Source organism: Leptonychotes weddellii, chromosome 3 (genome assembly GCF_054177405.1).
Source record: "Leptonychotes weddellii isolate Sample4059 chromosome 3, ASM5417740v2, whole genome shotgun sequence".
Taxonomy (NCBI): domain Eukaryota; kingdom Metazoa; phylum Chordata; class Mammalia; order Carnivora; family Phocidae; genus Leptonychotes; species Leptonychotes weddellii.
This window is the reverse complement of record NC_138371.1, coordinates 162,262,216-162,280,792: the sequence shown is the minus strand read 5'-3', so window position 1 is coordinate 162,280,792 and position 18,577 is coordinate 162,262,216. Positions and strand designations below refer to the sequence as shown.

The 18,577-nt window shown below is 45.0% G+C and overlaps 1 protein-coding gene across 5 annotated transcripts in view; it reads left to right on the top strand.

Annotated features, from left to right (window-relative positions):
- Positions 1-18,577, top strand: part of ABCC4 (ATP binding cassette subfamily C member 4 (PEL blood group)) — a 231,460-nt gene that overhangs the window by 138,470 nt on the left and 74,413 nt on the right. For all 5 annotated transcript variants that reach the window (XM_081815104.1, XM_031028548.2, XM_081815103.1 and 2 more), the window contains one exon: positions 16,529-16,608. In XM_081815104.1, coding sequence (XP_081671230.1) covers positions 16,529-16,608 — 80 coding nt within the window. The remainder of the gene's footprint in view (positions 1-16,528; positions 16,609-18,577) is intronic.

Sequence of the window (18,577 nt, the reverse complement as noted above, 5' to 3'; positions counted from 1 at the left end):
TTTTTTTTACCCCCCTTAAACTCACCATTTCCTTGAAGAATGCAGTCTATTTTTAATGACTTCATTGATTCGACGATGGGGTTACGATGTACTTTATTTACTGCTGAAATGTTTCATTCCCGTCAGCACTTAATGTGAATAAATCTACTTTTTGGCACCACTTTGATAGACTGTAAAAGTGCTTATATTTGCAGGAAAATTTGTTTTGCTATGGTATGTTTATGTACAGACGCAGTGTGACTCACCTCCCCCCCCAAATCATTCTGTGTCACAGTTGAGCTGAGAAATAGACACATGTAAGGCTGTTATCATTATGCACCGTATCAGAGCACCGTAAATCAAATGCTGGGTTTTGTGTTTGAGGGATCACAAAAATAGGTCTAATATTCATAATTTAAGTCAGGTTTTTAGTGCTTTATTTTTTCGCCCCTGTGTTAAGACTGCGTAATTTGATTTATAGTTAATATATTTATTGAAACAATGTGCAGTGTATCCTACATTCACTATGATAGTCTGCATATGAATTTGATATATATATTTTTTAAGATTTTATTTATTTGACAGAGAGAGACACAGCGAGAGAGGGAACACAAGCAGGGGGAGTGGGAGAGGGAGAAGCAGGTTTCCCGCCGAGCAGGGAGCCTGATGCAGGGCTCGATCCCAGGACCCTGGGATCATGACCCGAGCCGAAGGCAGACGCCTAACGACTGAGCCACCCAGGTACCCCTGAATTTGATATTTTATAATCCAACGAGATCCCGTCAAAGTGGATCTTTGTTTCCTATTGCCCAATTTATGAACAAAGTTGAAGTATGTTATGCTCTGCTCGTAAGTTTTCCATGAAGTTTCTTGACTTTTTAATGAAAACCCTGTCACGTATATTTAGCTTTGATTCATTATAATAAATCCTATGAAGGCGGGAGGAGATGATAGATACGCCCTTCAAAAAATTTTGTTTTGCGTGAGACATTACTTTAAAAAAATATTAGGTAGTATGTATTTTGTTCTTAAATAAAGAGAAATGCAATTAATTTTATTTCTTCGATCTTTTTTAAAATGCTTGGTAAAACTAGTGAGGACCCAGCATTTAATAAAGCCAGGTTAGGAAACGCCTTTCTGAAGAGGCAAGTAGAATCGTCAACAGTGTCTGCAATATAACCCCATAAAGCCCATTTTCAGCCAACTTGGCGATCTCTAATACAGATCTGAATCAACAATGAAGGGCAAAAATCATGCATTTTAAAAATAGCATTAGTGAGACTACGGGGGCACGTGTAATGCTAGTGTGGGCAAAAACCAGCATCCAGAGGGAAGTCGTTTTCCTTGATAGTCTCCTTAGGAAGAAATGAACTTGCTAGAAGGTAATAGAGTCCCTCTGAGAAATGTGATGAAAAGTCTTTGGGAATTACCAGCCAAACTTAACACGGACCTCTGGGTTTTCATGGGCAGTTGTGTTACTAAAGGGATGTTTAATTTAAAGGAACCAAGTTGATAAGGGAGGTGGTTTTTGCTGGTCAGATAAATTGTGTGGATCAGGGGGCAGCCGTCTCCTGCTGGCAAAATGGCCCCAGCTTGCCTTTCCTTGGGGCTGGAAGGTAGGTTCTGAGTCTGCTGTTCTGTTCCCTACTGGGAGAGGATAAACGCTTTATGTAGGTGTGGTCCACTGTCTCGTGCTCTCCTTTTTCACTTGGGAAGAAAAGCGTGGCCCAGATACGGTGCTGGGAACCAAAGACTCTCATGCCCGCGTGCCTGGGAGCAGCTGAGCAGGGTCTGAATCATGCAGTCGAGCAGTCTGCTAAGTGAGGAAGGAAAGAATATCATGCATGGAGGGTTGATGCCTTTTTATGGGAGAACAAAAGAGTTTCGATTCTTTCACTTCTGGTTCAGCCTGGCCATTGTGTGGCAGAGGGGGTTTAATGAATCATTGTTTAACTAAGATCCTGCCAAGTATTTGACCATTAAATAGCCTCCCGTGTGTATAGAGTTCTTCTCTGACAGACTCTTATTTGACTGTGATTAATTGGCATTGAATTGTTATTTAATTACCTCTGCAGAAATCTAAGAACAGTTTGTGTTCTGATTACGTTATTTGATGTAACAACACACACGGTGCTGAGGAAGTCGGCGCAGTCCTTCGTGCACCTTGCTGCGGACAGGCCGACCTCTGTGGCTGCTCAAAGCTCATGGAATGTCCCCTAAGTATCAGAAACCCAAATAGAGTCTGGGTTTTAATTTTTCTTTTAATATATCAAGGTGTTTTGGAAGCCCCGACTTAGAGCGTAAAGTCCATGAAGCTTTTCTTTTATGTTAAAATTCTTTTTTAAGTTACTTATTGGAGTCTGTTAAACATTTTAAGGAAGTGTATGGGCTTCCTCAGCTCACGGTTATGACGTGCATCCTGTGTACACACACAAGCTGTCCAGGGGAGAGGCCCCCCAGCTGGATGCATTGATAGTGAAGAAGAAAGGGAGGGAAAAGGCAGCAGTGACAGGTTCTCGTTTGTGCGTCTCTGTCCTTGGAGAGGGGGTGTGGTGATCGTTGTTCGGGGGATAGAGTTCCGAGAGGTGAGACCCTCAAAATACGAGGAGAGGTCGTTGTATTTCGGAAATGAGCAGGGTAGTGGGAATGCAAAGAGATAGATGTTAAAAAAAAAAAAAAAATTCCAGGGGCGCCTGGATGGCTCAGTGTGTTAAGCGTCTGCCTTTGGCGCAGGTCATGATCCCAGGGTCCTGAGGTCGAGTGCTGCATCGGGCTCCCTGCTCAGCGAGGAGTCGGCTTCTCCCTCTCCCTCTGCCTACCATTCTACCTACTTGTGCTCTCTCTCTCTCTCCCTGTCAGATAAATAAGTAAAATCTTAAATAAATAAATAAATGGAATACATTAAAAAAAAATCCATCCCAGCGTACATGCTTATTTCAAGAAGAGGGTTTTTAGAATGTGAGATGCTACAGAAAAAGTCAAGAAGAACGAGGACTGGGGGGAACTGGTTATTGGTTTTTGAAACCAGATGACTGGTTTATACCAATGTGCAAACAGGACAGAAGCTGAACTGGAAAGGAGTGGGAGGTATTTGAATAGGTTGCGATTCCATGTGCAAAAAAAAAGGGCAGCGTCTTGACTAAGAGGCGGCATGTACCCTGAGTTTTTTGTAACTGGCAAACAAGTAGATTTACAACGCTTAGAGCCTTATTTCCAGTTCCTAATATAGTCAAAACGATCTCCCCTCCCCCCTCCCGCCCTTGGTTTTTTTTTTTTTTTTCCCTTCAAAGTAGGCTTAATGTGGGGCTTGAACTCACGACCCAGAGATCAAGACCTGAGCTGAGATCAAGATTCGGGACGCTTAACCAACGGAGCCACCCAGGCGCCCCTTCCCCTGCTCTTTTTTAATTGTGTTCTTTCTCTTTCTTGTGTGTTTTTTTTTTTTTTTTTTTTAAACAAAGGTCCATTTACCTTGAACACAGCTCAGGCAGTTTTGTGTAACATCTGTTGGCGGTTCCTGGGTATTAAAATGATGTGCCGGAGAGGAGACTTGGGTGTTGGTTGATCTGTCTCCAGCACACCTTCAGTGACTTTACATAGGGTGGGTGGTGGGAGGGCCCATTGTCTTCAAGTTTAGTCACGTTCTCACACCAGACATTTTGTTGTCCTATTTTTGAGCCTTACGTATAAGAATTGATTTTGCATGCCGAGTGGTAATTTCCACCCGGGGTTTTCTCAGTGACTGGGTCTCATACTTGTCTGTGTGGAAGTGGGACTCCTTTGCTTAGGTGACGTCTTCATGAACAGATATTGCCACCACCACCGCCTCTGTGGAAACACATCCCTGAGGTGAGGCTGCTCCATGTTTTAAATGCTCATTCCTCCCGAGAAAGGAGACAGTGTCTCTGCACAGAGCCTTGAAAGACATCGGCGCGTATAGTGAGCCAAGAGAAAAATCCTTCTTGGAGACGGAGTGGTGCATTCCTGGGGCAAGAGAAGTCAAGTGCTTGGTGCTTTCCTGTTCTAGAGTCAGAGGTTCCTAGCCGAGCCTCTTAACTCCGTGGCCATTCCATTCAATATAGTTCATGCTTTAGGAATCCCCTGAAATCATGCAAATCTATTGTGTGGGCATTTTCCAGTGGAAAGGCTCCATAGTGTTCATCAGATCCGCCGATAGAGATTTCTCTATCTGTTCTTGTCCAGTGGTCTATGCATTCCTGACTGTATGTGGACTGTGAGGCCACACGTACCTCTTCGTGATAGACATGTGAGGTCTGGGGTCACGGAATTAGCCTGGTTTAATTTTCCAGCGTTTTTCTTTGCATACTTAGGAAATGTAAAATAATGATTACTTACTTACTGTGGCAAAGCATTTCTGGCTACTGTAACAGAATGGTTTCCTGGGGCAACCTTCAAGGTTAATCTCCTATGGTACTTCCCAGCAGTTGGTGATTGGTCTTGGCCTGGGTCACACAACAGGTCAAGGCTTGGGATGAGCTGGATCTCAAGCCCCTGGACTTTACCAGTCAGGTGTATATGTTTTATTAGAGCTGTGTGTGCATTCATTCTCTCACTGATTTGCCTACTTGTCAGTCTCTGCCTTCAGCTTACAGTAACTTGTGTAATTTAATTTTGAGGTGGAGTTATTTTAAATGTTTTACTTTAATTATGGTTAGCTAAGAGAGAATTCCTGGAACTCTTAATTAGGAGTGATATTCAAAGTATTTAGCATACTGTGGGGCAGGCATTAGCCAGTCAGAATGAGCCTGCTCTGGCCATAGCCGTTGATACCAGCCCTGCCTATAACTTAATTGGTTCATTCTTATTAGTAGATATTTAAGAGAGCTTTCAAATGTGTCCGGGAAAGTAGCTCCATGCCATAGATCTGTTGCTAAGGAATTTTCTGAATCTCCATCACACTGGGCATGAGTCCTGGCTAGGCTGCTTTACAGCTGAGTGTCCTTGAGTTAATTTCTTCCTGTCTCTACACCACACCTGCTTCATCTGTAAAATATAGACTATGTCTTGCATATAGTTTTGAGATGATGTGTACCGTGTGCTTAATAGTTCCTGGCACTTACTTGGTGCTCATGTGGTGGTGGTAGGTGGGGTATTCTAGAAACCAAGCATCAGTGAACCAAAACAACCACAAGAAGAACTCCTGCCTACATCTCTGAGGTGTAGCTCAAGGCACAGGGAGGCGTCGGTGCGGGGGTTCGTCTGTGCACATAGAGGCTGAATCAGAACGGGTCCTGGGACATCTTCTGTAGCACTCCTCAGACTCTGGCCAGCCTGGGGTGGGGCGGGCATGTGAGATGTCCCTCCGTCCTGACTCCGCCGAGTGCCACCCTCAGTACTTCTCCTTACAAGAGAATGGCTTTGAAGAGGCATGATGGAAGACAGTGCTTGGACCTCTTTCTGACCACAGGGACTTTTCCCTGGAGTTCCCCCAACACCTGGTTTTTTCCACTCCTGCACCGAAGCATGCTCCTATCTCAGCACACCTGAGGTCATGCTCTTTCCATCCACTAGGCAAATATTTGTCATCCCTTTGCCGTTCCCACCTCTTAGTCCTCACACATGTCGTTCCTCCCGCCTGGGCAAACTCCATTCTCCATCAACACATTCTCTGCCCTCCTTCCGAGTTCTTGGGCCGTGTCTCCACCGTGAAAACTCGTCCGACCAACCGTGCCCAACCTTGTGTGTAAGGCACATCGTCTGGTGACGTTGCGGCTGCCAAGTGTGTGTTCCGTGCCACCTGTATGTGTGTTCGTGGCAGTCTTTGTCAGTGTAGACGCTATTTTCCCTTCTGTGTGTTGTCTTAACCTGCAACCAACATTAGATTATAAAATGCCGAGAGACACCAGACAATCGGGTTTTAAATCTAAATGGCAAGCCCTGCGTAGGGGTTAAAGAGGCTTTTTCTGACTGGCTAGCAGGTGGTAGAGGTACAGAGTAAGAGGATGTGGTACTCTGGAGGAAGGAGGACTTGAAGATGTGTGTAGAAAGCAGATTGCCCTTGGTCTCAAACACACTGGGATATTTACAAGTCATCGTGTTTGGACAATCCACCTGGTATCTTCCTGGTGGGAAGAGAAATGAGAAATACCTAATTAGACAAAGAGCACACATATCCTTTTAAAACTCCTTCTCATCCCCTCCCCCCCCAATCTGTCAAGTGATGTAATGGAACTTTGAAATTCCTAGTTTTAATGTCTTCATTATATGAAAAGGCAAATGACCACTGGACTTTGGCAACACAGTGCGATTATTCTAGAAAATTTTTCATATTGCTAGAGGAGACCCCGAGATCCCTAGTGGATTCACTGGGCCACCACCGGTTGTACTCCTTAGGTTTGTGTAGCTGCTGCTTTCCCCGAATCTTTCCACTGATGCCACTGGAGTGAGCAGGAGACATGCCCGGGACCTGTCCCCTGGGCCTGACTCTGTTCAACTTTTCTTGGCATGTAAGCAAGTAGTCAGGGTGGGCAGAAGGAAGCCAGCCACCATAGTTGCATCGATCCCATATTTGCTGTGACGGTGAAGAAGGGCCCTTCGAGGGGCTGTCTGTAGGGAACAGTAGGCTTTCTCCCTCAGCGTGTGGTTGACGTCATCCTCTTAGGCCTGGGTACCAAATTCAGTGCCTTAAGAAAATGGTGTGGGGTAAGGATGCACCTTCTGAAGGCGACATTTAAATTAAATGCTGTCTCCTGTATGGTTTTACCTTTGAGTTCTTAGGGGGAATTCCTGGCTTCAGAGGGATTCTATAAGCCTAGGCCACGGATGGGCCAGAACTTTCCCTCAGTATCTGGTGACCTGTCACATTGGTATCTGTGCCTTGCATTGCCTCTCCTGTCGTCTACACCGGCTCTCCTTTGCCTGCTTCGTCATCCTCACATGATCCGAGTCTGCTCCACACCCGTCCCTTGCTGCCACCCACCCAGCCATTCAGACTGCTGTCCCCCTCTCCGCTCTCTCACCTCTGAGACATCAGGTTCCCTCACTTTCTAGTACTTTCTTGTTATCACGCCAGCTTCTGTACCCTGCTGTACCTAAAACCCGGTCTGCACATGGAAATTTTAGACAGCCTTTGAAGGAGCGTAGACAGATCGGTTCAACAACAGCACAAGGAAAGTGACAACTATGACAAAGCAGACACTTCATGTTGCAACATGAATTTCCCCAGTTGGGAAAACACTGCCAAATAAAACTGTATGAAATATCAAGCACTAGAAATAGAGACGGCAATTTGGAAGCAAACCATTTGTTACTTAGAGCACAAGGGCTTGTTTTATAAAGTATTCATTCAGAATGTGTTTGAGCCCTTTCTATGTGCTAGGCATTGTTCAGGCCCTGGGGAAACAGCAGTGAATAAACTAGACCCCCCTGTCCTAATGATGCCTATATTGAAATTTAATTTGTGGGAATAGAAAAAGATAAGTGGTCTTTAGCTCTTGGAAGTAAGGAGGGTAATTTATTTATTTATTTTCAAGATTTCATTTATTAATTTGAGAGAGAGCACAACGAGGTGGAGAGGCAGAGGGAGAGGGAGAAGCAGACTCCCCACTAAGTGCAGAGCCCGGTGTGGGGCTCCATCCCAGGCCCCTGGGATCATGACCTGAGCCAAAGGCAGATGCCCAACCAACTGAGCCACCCAGGTGCCTCAAGGAAGGGAATTTAAAGGGGCAGTAATAACACGTGTGAAGGTGACAAGGTTATCTTCTAGGTTTTTGAGACAGAAGGAACATGGTCGTACTTTCCAGATTCTTCCTTGTTACTTAGATTGTGATCCCTGGGCGCGCAGCAACGGCATGCCCCTGGAGCTGTTAGAAAAACAGGATGTCAGACAGCACCCGAGCTCTTGAGAAGATACATTTTCACCAGGCTTGGGGGAGATCTGTGTACAGAGTAGAGTTTGGGAAGCATTGTTCTTACGAGTGTTGGGCTATTTCCAATCTAATGCCACTTAGGTACTCAGCGGCCCTCAACGTCCTGGTGAGTTAGCTGATGTGTTTACATCTTGAAGAAGACTAGAGTATTGGTCTAATCCTAGTGATCCAAGTGAACATTTCCACCCCCTGAGTGACATGCAGAAAGAGGTCATTGAATGGGTTCCAGGTCTCACCATCTCTCCTTAGTAAGAGCTGCTTTTTCTTATATTTATTTTACAGATTTGTTTATGATTTTGTTAGGAGTGTGTCGTTTAAAAAAAGTTGGAAAGCCACTGGGTTTATTGTATTTTATTAGCAAATCCGGTTTGTGTACCCGCTGGGCACTTGACGTTTTATTATATAGGTTGTGTGTGAAACATGGTTCATGTTTACAAAGGGTGTACAACCTAGTTGTGAATGTAGGACTAATGTACTTGAAAAGTAGTTAAACCACTGAATGGATTTATGAGATATTCTGAGAATATACCCAGACTCTAGGGGGAATCTGGAGGCAAGCTGAAATAGTCTCTCATCAAATAAAGTGTCAGAAAAACTGCCTGAGACCATAAAAATTGTGTATGTCTTTGCTGAGAGCATATTGAGTGTTATTTTAGGCCCTACTTGGTTGCAGTGTCTCCACAGTCTTCATCACTAAACCTAAAAAGTGAAAGATTGGAGGTGGGCTCTTGACAACAGCAAAATGTGTCAGCTGAAAGCACAGTATTAGAAAACCATAGTGCATTGGAGTGCAGGAGTGCATCTCAGGTAGCCCCAGAGGACCCCACCATGTTTAGAAACAGTTAAACCAGTGATGCTCCGAATATTAGTTCTGGGTTATCAAGAAAAGATGTATTTATGCTTTATATCTTTTATTTAAAAAGACAAATCTGTAATTCACAAGAAAAAGGTTCTGCCAAAATGATTACAATTAAAAAAAATGTTTTGTTACCTACAAGGGTAATTCGTAATTTCAGCATTTCACTTGACAAAATCTATCATGTCCCTGACTAATTTTAATAAGCAAGTCTCCAGTTGGATCTGTGGTGATAGTTCTAGTCAGGACGTTTGGGATGAAAACGGGATCTACCCAAGTTATTCAGATGAGGAGGGTTTGATTGAAGGGAAGCAGGAATCCCATGGAGCCAAAGCAGAGCCCCCTTTTCCAGAAGCTGGAGCTGGGCTCTTTGTCATGGGGCTCCTGCATGTATCCAGGTCCCTTGGCTTGGGTAGGGAATGTGCTCCACTTTCCTGCTACTCTCTGAGCTTGTAGTTCTTGAGAGCAGAAATCTGAATGACTTGGCAGCTAGTCAGCGGCGTGGCCACCTCGTGCTTCTTTGATCTGTTAGTTGTGGCCAGGCCTGTGCGGGTTCCTAAGAGGACAGCACAGGTCTCCCAAGCCTGTCCAGTAAAAATGGAGGAGGTCGAGTGAGTGGCACATGCCTGGGAACTACATTTGTCAGCAAGAGTCTCATGGAGGAGAAAGGGCTGAGAAATCTGGGTAGATGGGACTGGATGGTGGGCCTTCTTGGCAAGTGAATGGGAGAGCGAGAAGGCCCCCATGAGGACAAGGTAGGAGCCAGGAGTGATGGACAGGTCAGGTAAGTACCTCTCTTCTGTCCCTTCACATCGCTGTTCTTTTTTTTTTTTTTAAAGATTTTTATTTATTTATTTGACAGAGAGAGACACAGCCAGAGAGGGAACACAAGCAGGGGGAGTGGGAGAGGGAGAAGCAGGCTTCCCACGGACAGGGAGCCCGATGCGGGGCTCGATCCCAGGACCCTGGGATCATGACCTGAGCTGAAGGCAGACGCTTAACGACTGAGCCACCCAGGCGCCCCCACATCGCTGTTCTGAAAGTTCGATGGATTGGATTTGACAGATAAAGAATCGAGGATGTCCATGAAATTATTTTAAGTGAGCAGTGAAGTCCTGCCTAGTGATTTATGTGACGTGAAGATCAGTCAGAATGACTTACAAGTTTTCATACTGGGTGTTGGGGCAGAGGTCTAAGGCAAAGTTGGAAAAGTTGGACGTGGGCATTTGCGGGCCAATCTCAAAGGCTTCTGTTCAGTTTAGATGTGTCGAGCTTCAGATGTTTTGTATGACAGCCACGTGCCCAAGGAAGCCCTGGGAGATCAGGAATGGAGATAAGATTTGGTGTGTATAAGCAAACAGCAAGTCTTTAGAAGGAAAGTGAGCAGAGTTTATGAAGGGACCCAGAAAAATTGAAAAATGGCTGATGGTTCTAGCCTGAGAAAAAAAGTAGACTTTCTCATGTCTCCTTTTTCTGATGTGTGGAAATGCCAGGATGGCTTGGCCATAACACTTGCTCCTTAACGAAATATTAATGCATCACCCTGAGCAAAGCTGGACCGTGGGTCCTCCTCTCTAGCACAAGGAGCTCGATCTACCAGGATTTGAACATTTCTTTCTTTTTTTTTTTTTTTTTTTAAGATTTTATTTATTTATTTGACAGAGAGATAGCGAGAGCAGGAACACAAGCAGGGGGAGTGGGAGAGGGAGAAGCAGGCTTCCCGCCGAGCAGGGAGCCCGATGCGGGACTCGATCCCGGGACTCCAGGATCATGACCTGAGCCAAAGGCAGACGCTTAATGACTGAGCCACCCAGGCGCCCAGGATTTGAACATTTCTTTTAGCTTCAGAACCCTCTCTTCAAAGGCCACCATCCACTGTCTGAATGTCCAGAGGGACGTGAGGGAAGCTGTTTAGGGAGAGCTCAGGGGGAGGGAACCGGCAGCTCCGGGAGAAGGGCGGGGGGGCCTCTGGGACTGAGAGAAGGTGGCTTCTACTTCCTCTTCAAGGCATCTCTGCAGAATTGCAGACTCTTGACAAGACGAGGTTTGGAAAGGACTAGCCCTCAAGACCTTGTGTGCTCCCTTAAAGCTCTGTAATCTCCTGATGGTGACTCAGACAACACCCCATGAGTGTGCCATCTCACAACCTAGAGGGTGCTGTCGTAAGCACCGTCTCTTTTAGCCTCACGATCTTTGATCCTGTGACATAAGGGAAGCAAATATCATCATCTCCACAGACAAGGGTTTGTGTCTAAATGAGCATTGGATGAGTTGCCCGCAGACTGGTTGCTACTGAGTGTCAGAGGAAGACAAGAACCTTGCTGGTTTCCCACCGATGGTTTCCTAATTCCTGCTGCTCTATTTCATGCCATTCTTTGAGCAGCCACCATGCTGATGACCTATTCTGACGTCAAAGCTGATGGTCACGTGGAACTCCCAGACTTATATAGCTCCTGTTCTTAGGCTGAACTGGTTTGTGTAGAATCATGCAGAAACTCCATGCTCGTCCAGCTCCGTCAGTATCTCCCTCATGTTGCACAGTGATTTTTTTCAGCCTGTGACCATCTCTGGCAATCACTGAATATCCTTTCCTTTCAGTCAGACTTTGCCCCATCCCGTTGCATTGTCCCTGGAAGGTACAGGTCCACTCTCTCTGCCCTTTTGGGGAGATCGTCTCTATTGGACGGGCTGCTTGGATCGAGATCCCACTTACCACTAGGACAGTGATTCTTTCACTTATCCTCCCACCCTGACCCAGACCCAGCATTCCTGGCTTCTGATTCTGCAGGGCGGTCAAGCCAGTGGCCCATTCGTAGCAAAAGAATTAGGTTCTAGAACCTTCCATGAGGCTAAACATGAGCACATAGAAGTTCCTAATATCCAAGAGTTGATGAAACACATCCACTTTCAACCTTTCAGTCAGGTGTGGCGTGGCCTGATGGGGCCTTTTGTGCTGGTGCCCAAGGCCACTTCTGTGCTAAATAATGGGGCTCAGAAGGGAGAAGTCACTGACACACTGTAGCATTGATGGACCTCAGAAATGTTGGGCTAAATGAAAGAATTCAGACATGAGAGACCACATACCGTACGAGTCCGTTTTTATGAAATGCCCCAAAAGGGCAAATTTATAGAGAAAGAAAGTAGATTAGTGGTTGCCTGAGGCTAAGAGTAGGAGCAGGAAGTCACTGTAAATGGCATGAGGCATCTTACCGGGGGCAACAAAAATGTCCTAACACTTATTTTTGGTGATGGTTGTATCACTCAGTAGCATTATTTAAATTCATTGAATTGCGTGCCCTAAATAGGGTGAATGTTACAAGATATAAAGTCTATGCCTCAATAAAAATATACTTAAATATTTTATGATATGTAAACATACCTCCTTTTTTGTTTAAAAAAAAGAATAGGGTCCACACTAGACCTGGGAGCTTCCAAATGTCACGTTATAGTTTGGTTATAAGAAAGTGGAGGAATCCTACGTATGAGAGACGCGTCAGAACCCGACTGACAGGTAATTGCCTCCAGCTCAGACTGTAGAATCCGTTCTTAAAATAAGATCGCTTACGGATTTGTATTTTGACCAGAAGTTCAGTGACCTCTTTCGTGGGAATCCTATCCTGTGGACAGAAGAGTTAGAAGGACCCTGGTTGGTTCTCTGGTGGTGTGGACTCCAAGCGAGGTCTCTCTCTCCCTGCCTCCCCTTTGTTCCCAGCCTTATTCCCCTCCCCACCTTACTTTTTTTTTTAAGATTTTATTTACTTGAGAGTGAGTGCGAGTGAGCGCACAAGCAGGGGGAGGGGCAGAAGGAGAGGGAGAGAATCCTCAAGCAGACTACCTGCAGAGCGTGGGGCTGGACACGGGGCTCGATCCCAGTACCCTGAGATCATGACCTGAGCCAAAATCGGAGGCTTACCCAACTGAGCCACCCAAGTGGGCACCCCCCCAACTTTGCTTTCTTACAAAAGTAATACATAGTCACTATAGAAAAAGAGCATTGATAAAAAAAATTAAAATTGCACACAATACATTATAGATTTGTTTCAGACTAAATGTTTGGGTTCCTATGTCTCACTTGCCAAATAACCCCCATTGAACATATTTGATGCATTTATTAACTCGTTGGAATATATCCCTAGAATTTCTGGGTCGTAAGGGATGCGTTCTTAAAGTTGTTTATACATATTACCCAATTGTTCCCTGAAATCTACCTGTGCAATGTGGAGTTTCATTCTTTTTTTTTTTTTTTTTTAAAGATTTTATTCATTTACCCGACAGAGAGAGACATAGTGAGAGCAGGAACACAAGCAGGGGGAGTGGGAGAGGGAGAAGCAGGCATCCCGCGGAGCAGGGAGCCCGATGTGGGACTCGATCCCAGGACCCTGGGATCATGACCTGAGCCGAAGGCAGACACTTAACGACTGAGCCACCCAGGCGCCCCATGGAGTTTCATTCTATGTGAGTCTAAAATGTGATCTGGCCACCAGAACTGACTGTGCTTATTGGTCTCATGATCGGTTATCCGTCCTGCGCAGGAGAGGGGAGATGGTGTTGCGACTTTATCCCAAGGTAATCAAACGAGGCCTGGGCTGTTGATTTTAATCCCGGACACAAGGCATTCACTGAGACTGGCCGTCTGAGTCTGGGCAGGAGGCAGTGGCCAGGATGGGACACTGTGCCTTAGGAGGGATAATTGAGGCACCAAGGGCTAACAGCATGTGAGAAGTCTGGAAAGGATATGATTAACTTTCTTCAAGCATTTGATGGGCTGTCATGTCAAGAGAAATTAGATTCACTCTGTGTGGTTGTAAGAGCAGAATAAGCAGAGGGTTGCACGTTCTAGGCAGGAAAGATTCGGTTTAATGTCGGAAGGCCCTGCGTAACAGAACAGTCTGGAAGTGGATTGGGCTCCCCCCTGTTCACGGTGAATCCCCCTTCCCTCTACGTCCCTGGGGATGTTCCAGCGGGGCCAAATGTCATTTGGATGAAGAGGCATGGCATGGGTGTGAAGGGAATTCATCATCCGGATTTGATTTGGGGACCTTTGAGAAAAGTTTATAACGACGAGGCCTTGAACTTGAAATCACAGCTCTGACTACGGCAGAGACAGATGAAATAGTCTGCAAACACCATTCGTCCCTTTAATTGTTTCTTGGAGCAAGGAGGTAACTTATTGACTCCCCTAATCTCACATTTTCTACACTCTGCCTTTTGCTGAAGGAGAGTTTAGGTTTTGGACAGTCTTTGACATCCAGCTCAGTTATTGTAGTAGCCGTGTGGGGAGATGGTTTTTCTCAGTTGTTTGTGTTTTCCTTTTATTTTATGCTGTTTGCCAACCATGGGTCTCTCGGATCTACATCTGGTGGAAGGTAAAAGGGATGGTTGTCATGTATCATTCATCTCTGTGTAGCCTTTTCACCTTTAAAAAAACCCCAAAACTTGAATATTGGTCTCAGTACTATTTAAGCTGAACCATACTTTTGCAGTGTTCTGAATCCTGACTATGTTGAAAAGTTGGGCTTTTCCATTGAGGAAATAATAAGTGTTTAAACTATGTCTTTTAACTTTTTTTTTGTCTTTTAACATTTTTTAATGCATGTTCTCCTCATTTTGATGTTGATACTTCGGGAAGGTAAAAAATAACTAGGTAGTCTACAAAATCCGTTAAGAATATGTGGGAAATTGCCCGTCTGATTTTAATGTTTCTAAAGCACGACTGATTAAATAACCTAACCTTTGGCCCCTCGAAGTGTGGTCTGCTGCAGATGGCATCACCTGGGAGCTTGGTAGAAATGCAGAATTTCAAGCTCCATCCTAAAGCAACTGAATGTGCATTTTCTCAGGTTGACCTTCTGATAGTGCCTGGTACACAGGCTTTCCCAGGAGACTAGCTGCAGATCCGGTGGGCAACAGTAATTATCTCGCCTTGCTGTTTTGTTTTGAGCACCTGCTAACGTGCCTGGCATTGTGACTAGGTTCTTTCTCATGCATGAACCCAGGTAATTCTCAGAATCACCCTCTCAAGGAGGTATTATTAGAGGCTCAGAAAAGCTGTCACCCGGCCTGCCAAAAGTGTCACTATAAGACAGGTTCTGGAGTCTGTATCTCCTAAACCTGAGTCAGAGACGTGGAGGCCTGGGTTGTCATGCTGTAGCCTGGCCAAGCGCGGAAGCTTCTAGTCACTCCAGCTCTCCACCTGGGCGACCCTGCACATCCAGCAATAGCAGCTCAGCTCCTAGCCTCTGGCCTTTCACGGTCTAGTCGTGGTGCAGTCATGGCCCAGTCATGGCCCGGTCGTGGCTTGGTATGGAGGGCCTCGGGAGGAAGTCACTTCTGACAGATGTTGGGAAGAGTGTGTAGAGCCCCACATCTCCCCTGCAGGCTGGCTTCCTGAAGCCTCCGTTACAAAAGAAGTTCAGGGGCCGAGACAAACACATTTCTCAGGAGTTGCCTGTAACAAAATAGGCTGTGTGTGTGTGTGTGTGTGTGGCTTCAGTTTCTGTGAATTCTCTGTTTTAAAAGACTAGATATTTAGTACAAATCTGTTCTCACTTTCTAATTCTGAAGCCTTTAGGATGTACTGTTCTCATGGATTCTGAGGAAGGAGATACATGAGTAATAAGAAATGATCTTTTTAAAAAATTAACGTATGTATTATTTATTTCAGGGGTATAGGCCTGTGATTCATCAGTCTTACATAATACCCAGTGCTCATTACAACACATTTTTTTTTTTTTTAAAGATTTTATTTATTTGACAGAGAGAGATACAGTGAGAGAGGGAACACAAGCAGGGGGTGTGGGAGAGGGAGAAGCAGGCTTCCCGGTGAGCAGGGAGCCCGACGCGGGGCTCGATCCCACGACCCTGGGATCCTGACCTGAGGCGAAGGCAGACGCTTAACGACTGAGCCACCCAGGCGCCCCACAACACATTTTTTTTAAAGATTTTATTTATTTGAGAGAGAGAGATTGTGCAAGCACACGCAGGAGCACCAGTGGGGGAGGGGCAGAGGCAGAGGGAGAAGCAGGCTCCCCACTGAGCAAGGAGCCTGATGCGGGACTCGATCCCAGGACCCCGGGATCATGACCTGAGCCGAAGGCAGACGCTTAACCGACTGAGCCCCCCAGGTGCCCCACAAAATGATCGTTAATCATTAAGTGATATTTCTGTTTTCCTGCCTGCATTCCTCTGGTCGTGTTGGATATTTAAGAATGAGTCTGTCACGCTCGGTTGTACCTCAGGAGAAAGCGACTCATTACATCCATAGTAAACTCACAACTTGGGAATGGCAGGATTCCAAAATTTTTCAAAATGTGAGGTTCCATGAACCATCCTCAGGGGAGGGGGGAATAGAGAAGTTATAATTACATTTATTTAATAAGTACCACCTAGTAAAATTCTGGTAAGTAAAGCAAAATTAGTATAACAATTGGGATCAATTTATGTATTTTGTATTTGTTTACCAACTCAGCCCCTGGGTGGGTGGGCGGGCATCGGAGAAGGCATATAAAAGGAGAGAACATTCTAAAATCTACCAACCCTTCCTGATATTCTCCCCCTCCATTTTATTAAAAATCAGGGCCAAACTTCAACTCCCTGCCCACCATCATTTGGTGGTATTTTTGTTTCTCTTTAGGTATCATCCTATTTTCTTTTTCTTTACCACTGACATCGGCTTATTTCGTATGAATGTGTAATAGATTAAATACATATGCATTTAAAATATTGTTTTGATTTGTCTGTGAATTGTTTCCCTTAAAGGGCCTATCTGGGGAAATGAGTAATTTCTCATATCCTGTTCTTGCAGGAAGAATTTTAAATCGTTTCTCCAAAGACATTGGGCACATGGATGACTTGCTACCCCTGACGTTTCTAGATTTCTTCCAGGTAAGATCACAGTGATGCCAAGTTCTTGAACGGAAAACTGCAGTTCCTGTTCTTTCAAGTCCTTTCCATGGGGGCCGAGGGTGGGCCTCCCGGCCTGACGATGTCATGTTATCTTAGTAAAGGCCGTGTTTGTAAGAGAAAGGTGTGGTTCTGATTCGGAGGCTAAGTTAACATGAGTAATACCTCATGTGTAGGAGTGGCTACACAGTCTTGTCAAGGTTGGTTCGAAGCAGCTACAGGCTTGGTAAGTGGTTCTGCATCTGCCTTCCAGGTATCTGGCATGAATTTCCCTTTACTGTGAGCACATTTCATAATATAGAAACAATCACCTCTCACGGAAAGATAGCCCAGATTGATTAAATTATGCATTGTATTACTACAAAGGACAAATATTTACTGCACCATTTTGGGGGATAAATCCAGGTGTGGTTACTAACAAAGAAAAGATTAGTAATAATAAGGTGAAAATAATACTTTGTTAACAAGGACAAAGGAGAGCAGTTATTGCAGATACAAAGCCTTTAAAGGCAAGTACATTTAAGCCAATAAATTGAGTACAGGATCAAAGTCATCTCAGAAAATGTCTTTTTTATTTTTCTAGGCAGCTTTTCTTTCACACGTTGATTGCTCTAAGTCTTAAGGGGTGTGTGTGTGTATGTATGTGTGTGAGTGAATTTTAAACCCAACGATCCCACAAATACCTTCTATACAGCATATGTTCTGTCTGTGAACTTGAGGTTCTGAGGAAAGATATTGGGTCATCTCATGCCTCATCTGCTCACTCAGTGTTGTGGCACATGTGGGATGATTTTCCTGCTGTTTAATTCTGTCTACTTTTCAGCGATTCAGGCTGGGGGACTTTCATTTCCAAGTGGGCTTTTTTTTTTTTTTTTTGGAAAATGACATACATTTATCAACAGCTGCACATATTCCAAGATCACCGCTGCTATCGCTAATACTTCTTGAATTTGTGTTTCACTCTCCCTAAGTAATCATGAACTCATTGTAAGGCCAGGAAGTCGAAATGCTGCCACTGGGGTCTGCAATCATGGCTTCATCCTGATGGTCGTGCTCCCCGCCCCCCCAACTTTTGTTCAATGCCCAGATGCACTTCAAGTCAAAACTTAGGGACTTTTCTGGAGCCACTGTTATAAAAAGGAGCTAGAATTACTTAATTTGGAAAATTAGCTATGTTATAAAAATCACTAATAGGCCTGAAATGACCACAGGCATTTCTGTGAGTCACTCCTAAACGCAGCAATGAATATCTGACTGCAAACAGTATAGCCCATGGGCAAAGGCACGCACTGTTACCAACGTGAACCAAATGGAGACTCGAGACTCGGAGGCAGAGTACTTTTACTGCAAAGAGCTCTGATTTTTCTGTCCCTCTTCTGCAGACTTATTTTATAAACGTGTCCTGCTGGGTTTTGCCATATAATTTATCCCCAAGAAGCAATTCTCGCTAAAACAAGGTCACATTTTCCCAGGGATTGTTAATTCCATTGAGAAGATTTGTGGAAAGGTTGTTTTTCTTTGCAAGTGCAAGTTAGGCAGAGATTGAGTTTCCTAAGCTGGCTGGCCCACTGTGTGCTCGGCACATGATCAGCCCTCCTAGTCTGAATCGCCCACCTAGTTTTTTGGGGTTTTTTTAAGATTTTTTTTTTTTTTAAAGATTTTATTTATCTATTTGAGAGAGAGAGAATGAGAGACAGAGAGCATGAGAGGGAGGAGGGTCAGAGGGAGAAGCAGACTCCCTGCTGAGCAGGGAGCCCGATGCGGGACTCGATCCTGGCACTCCAGGATCATGACCTGAGCCGAAGGCAGTCGCTTAACCAACTGAGCCACCCAGGCGCCCTTAAGATTTTTTTTTTTAATTTGACAGAGAGACAGCGAAGAGAGGGAACACAAGCAGGGGGAGTGGGAGAGGGAGAAGCAGGCTTCCCGCAGATCAGGGAGCCCGATGCCG